The sequence below is a fragment of the Athene cunicularia genome (assembly GCF_003259725.1).
Source record: "Athene cunicularia isolate RWA chromosome Z unlocalized genomic scaffold, athCun1 chrZ_part1, whole genome shotgun sequence".
In the NCBI taxonomy this organism is placed as follows: domain Eukaryota; kingdom Metazoa; phylum Chordata; class Aves; order Strigiformes; family Strigidae; genus Athene; species Athene cunicularia.
Window position 1 is genome coordinate 34,061,397 of NW_020799142.1, and position 3,490 is coordinate 34,064,886.

Sequence of the window (3,490 nt, forward strand, 5' to 3'; positions counted from 1 at the left end):
CCCCCCCCCCCACCCCACCCCCAATCTTTCTATATGTGTTTTAACCTTTCACTTAAGAGGAAAACCATTCCTTAACCAAAATTATTTCCAGAATTATACAGGACATCTAAACTGCATTAGCATCAGTCTTCCAGTTTCTGAGAAAGAAAATTCAGTTTTCAATGAACAGGAGAGTGTTTGCAAGCACGTGTGTACAAATGAATCAGCCAGAGGGAGTCTCTATGAATTTCAGCTTGGGAGAAGCTGTCTCTGAACCAAGCTGAACACCTACCCACTGCTCATCTCTGCCTCTCCATGCAGAAACAAGTGGGACAAGCCTGTGAACTTTCCCCCAGTTAAACAGAGCTCACATAGCTCATCTGTACAGCTGCCATGAGGCATCCACAGTTATTTTAGGTAACACTGGAAGGATACATACAGAATATAAGAATGAAGGCAAATGAAAATGCCTGTTCTTTAAGCTGCCTGAGAACACTCTTTGGGCCTTCTGTTAGGGGCCGTGTGATCCATATTCCTCAGCTGGTTTGTCAGAGAGAGGTTGCTCCTCTCTCTCATATATTTGCATCCCGGGCTGCATGGTTTATAGAAAATGACCTTCCCAAATGGTGAAGGACAAGCTTGCTCCACTGACAAGGGCTTGAACACAATGTTGGGATCTGAAACAGGCAATAACTACACGCAGAAGATCACTTGGGAAATACCCTGAAGCAGACTAAGCAAGAATTGCAGCTTCAAGGATAGGGACAATGAATGTAAAAAACAACATGGCTTTCAAAACCATAAAGATAGTGAAACAGATTAACCCCCTCCCACCCTGATGCTGCCCATGGGCTTCTTTCTGGGCTACCCAGAAGACCTTAGAAGGACGTCTTTGCTAAGCACACTACTGCTGCTCCCTTAAAATGTTGTGCTGACACAGTAACTACCCAAAAACCTGTGAGAAGCAGGACTTACTTCCTCAAAGGAATAAATAGCTGCTAACTATTATACATCCAGCAAGCTCACACCTCAGGTTTTTTAAGCGTAGATGAAACAGTCATTAAAAATATCTATCTCAAGAGGCCTCTGCATATTCAAAGGTCTGAAAAGTACCAAAGCTGGTGCTGTGGGGAAAGTCCTATATCCAGGCTTGGAGCAAACACTCAGAACTGACCCCTCATATACATGAAATGTATGCTATATCTATCATCATTTTTCACTCTTCATTTAATCATCCTTCGGTTGATACGAGCGAGCAATTCAATTTAACCTGAAACAATTCCTAATCCACTGACTGAAACTCATTTTTTCAAAAAGAGTTGAAAACTACTAACAGACATAAGGTGTTAAGTCCTATAAGTTTTTTTAACAAAAGCGAGGATGCTTTAATTGATTTATGCTTACCAAAACCAGGTGTGTTCAATACAGTCACTGCAGAATTAGACCTTGGACTCTAAGTATTCAGGTGAGAGACTGCAATTTAGACTAGTAGTTTTCATTTAACTATCCAAAATGTATTAACAATAATTTATGGAATGTTAAGTTTCATTAAATGTTAACACCTGCAAAAAAAAGACCCTTCACTCTTTTAAGGATGACCTCGTGTTCCCTGCAGCAAAGCAGGCCTTGACACTCGTTTGCCACCACTCTTCCTGCCCCCTGATTCCTGACGCTCAGTTTCCCCCAAATTTTGCCAACAATAGCCCATTACAAGGCTTTGCTGTGGACTAGCTCAGGGACCTGACCAAGCTAACAGAACTTGTTCTCCTCCCTTTTGACCAGGTTGTTGGCTTTCCACGTTATTTGCTGAATCACATACACCCTACTGCCTTACAAACAGTCCGGGGGCAAGAATGGAACTTTGCCCTTAAAAGCTTCCTGTCGCAATAACATTTCTCTCGTTCTTTCACCGAGGCTGCTCACTGCTGCCCACTCCGTCACAACAGCACCACGGGGGCAAAGCAGCGGTATAGCTGCAAACTAACCCAGAGTCGGCAGAAAATGAGGGGCTAATTTTCATTTCGATCAGTTCTGTGACGGAGTTCACCTTCTGGCTGCTCAGTCAAACATGATTCCAGAGTAAGAGAGAAGGCTGGACTGAACCAGCGAGAGCAGGCAGCGAAGCACAACCTTTCCTAGCAGCGATGTCATGCTGAATTAAACTGACCACAGAGCCACTCCCCTAAGGGTGTTATTACTCTGCAGACTACTTAATTTTGCTTGATTGGAGAGACATCTACAAATGCTACTCCCTCCACAAAACTTAGGGAGGGGTGTCTTAAGTCCTGAGTGAGAAAGGACTCTGTAGCCTTTGAAAGCTCTAAGTCTCCATGAATTAGTACTGTCCCACACTACCAGGGCAAGACTTGCAGAGTCTCTGCAATTTTCCAAGGTGTTAAACACCAGATAAGAGAGGTAAGAGCAGATTACTACCAAATTCATAGGGATCCGGAAAGTTTTGGGGCTAGACAATGAAAGTCACTCAGTCCTTATCAAACACTCAAACCATCTGTTAAACTGGTTTTGTGCATCTGCAATTATAGGCTTGAAACATACTCTAACCCTCCAACATGCCTGATATACAGCTGGTATGAAAATATTTGTTCGTCAGATCCTGTTTTGAAGGCCTAAAAAACAATCATTAACCTCAAAAAAAATTTCAAGGAGCAAGAACAGTGCATGAAAAATACTGTGGGAAGAGATGAAAGTTTCTGAAGCAGGCAAAGCTGCTCTCTGCATTATCCAGCTCAGCAAAGAAAATACAGAATTATGGTAACACTGACTAGAAGACATGCTTCTGGCACTGAAACCTCAAAGCACGACTTACATGTGTGTTATTATTTAGGTACACTCTGTTAAGTAGCAGAGCACTGTCAGATAAAGATCCCTATGTCAATAAATTTCCGTTTTATTCTTAAACAACATCAGGTATTAAAGGGTGTATTGACCTCATTTTTAAGAGACACAAAATTTAAACCTCCTGAAGTACTTCCTTACACAAAACACTTGCCGGAACTGCACAGTTTGTCCTGTGCTGCTGGGGCTAACACAAACTTACAGTCACTTCGAGTGTCACTTCTAGTCACCGCACATACCCACGGCTAGTTTCTGGCCGTCCATACGCACCTTCTGCTATACATTTGTTTGCACCGTAACTGGCTTAAGCACGGCTGAAAAGTCAGACTCTACATTCAGTTTCATAGAACAGTGCTGGGAACAGAGAAGCCTGCGACCGACACCGCCTGCCCCTTCTCCACCCTCCGCACCTTCACGCAGATCAAGCGGGTTGGTTTGTTTTTTTTTTTTTTGAAAAGCCGCGGGGTTTTGTTTGCAGCTGTTTATCGCGCGGATGCTGACAACAGGGAGGAAAAACTCCCCGGGAGAAAGAGGAACGGCTTCAGCGGCTCCGCTGTGCGCTTTCAGGAGCTGCGGCCGGGGCAGGGCCCGCTCCCAGCCGGGACAAGGGCGGCAGGGCCGCGCACCTTCCCCCCAGACCCGGCCCAGCCTCCCC

The 3,490-nt window shown here is 44.4% G+C and overlaps 1 protein-coding gene across 1 annotated transcript in view; it reads right to left on the bottom strand.

Moving 5' to 3' along the window:
• Nucleotides 1-3,099, bottom strand: part of ACAA2 (acetyl-CoA acyltransferase 2) — an 18,528-nt gene extending 15,429 nt beyond the window's left edge. The window contains exon 1 of the mRNA XM_026865866.1: nucleotides 3,075-3,099. Within this exon, the coding sequence (XP_026721667.1) occupies nucleotides 3,075-3,099 (25 nt within the window). The remainder of the gene's footprint in view (nucleotides 1-3,074) is intronic.
• Between the last annotated feature and the right edge of the window lie 391 nt (nucleotides 3,100-3,490).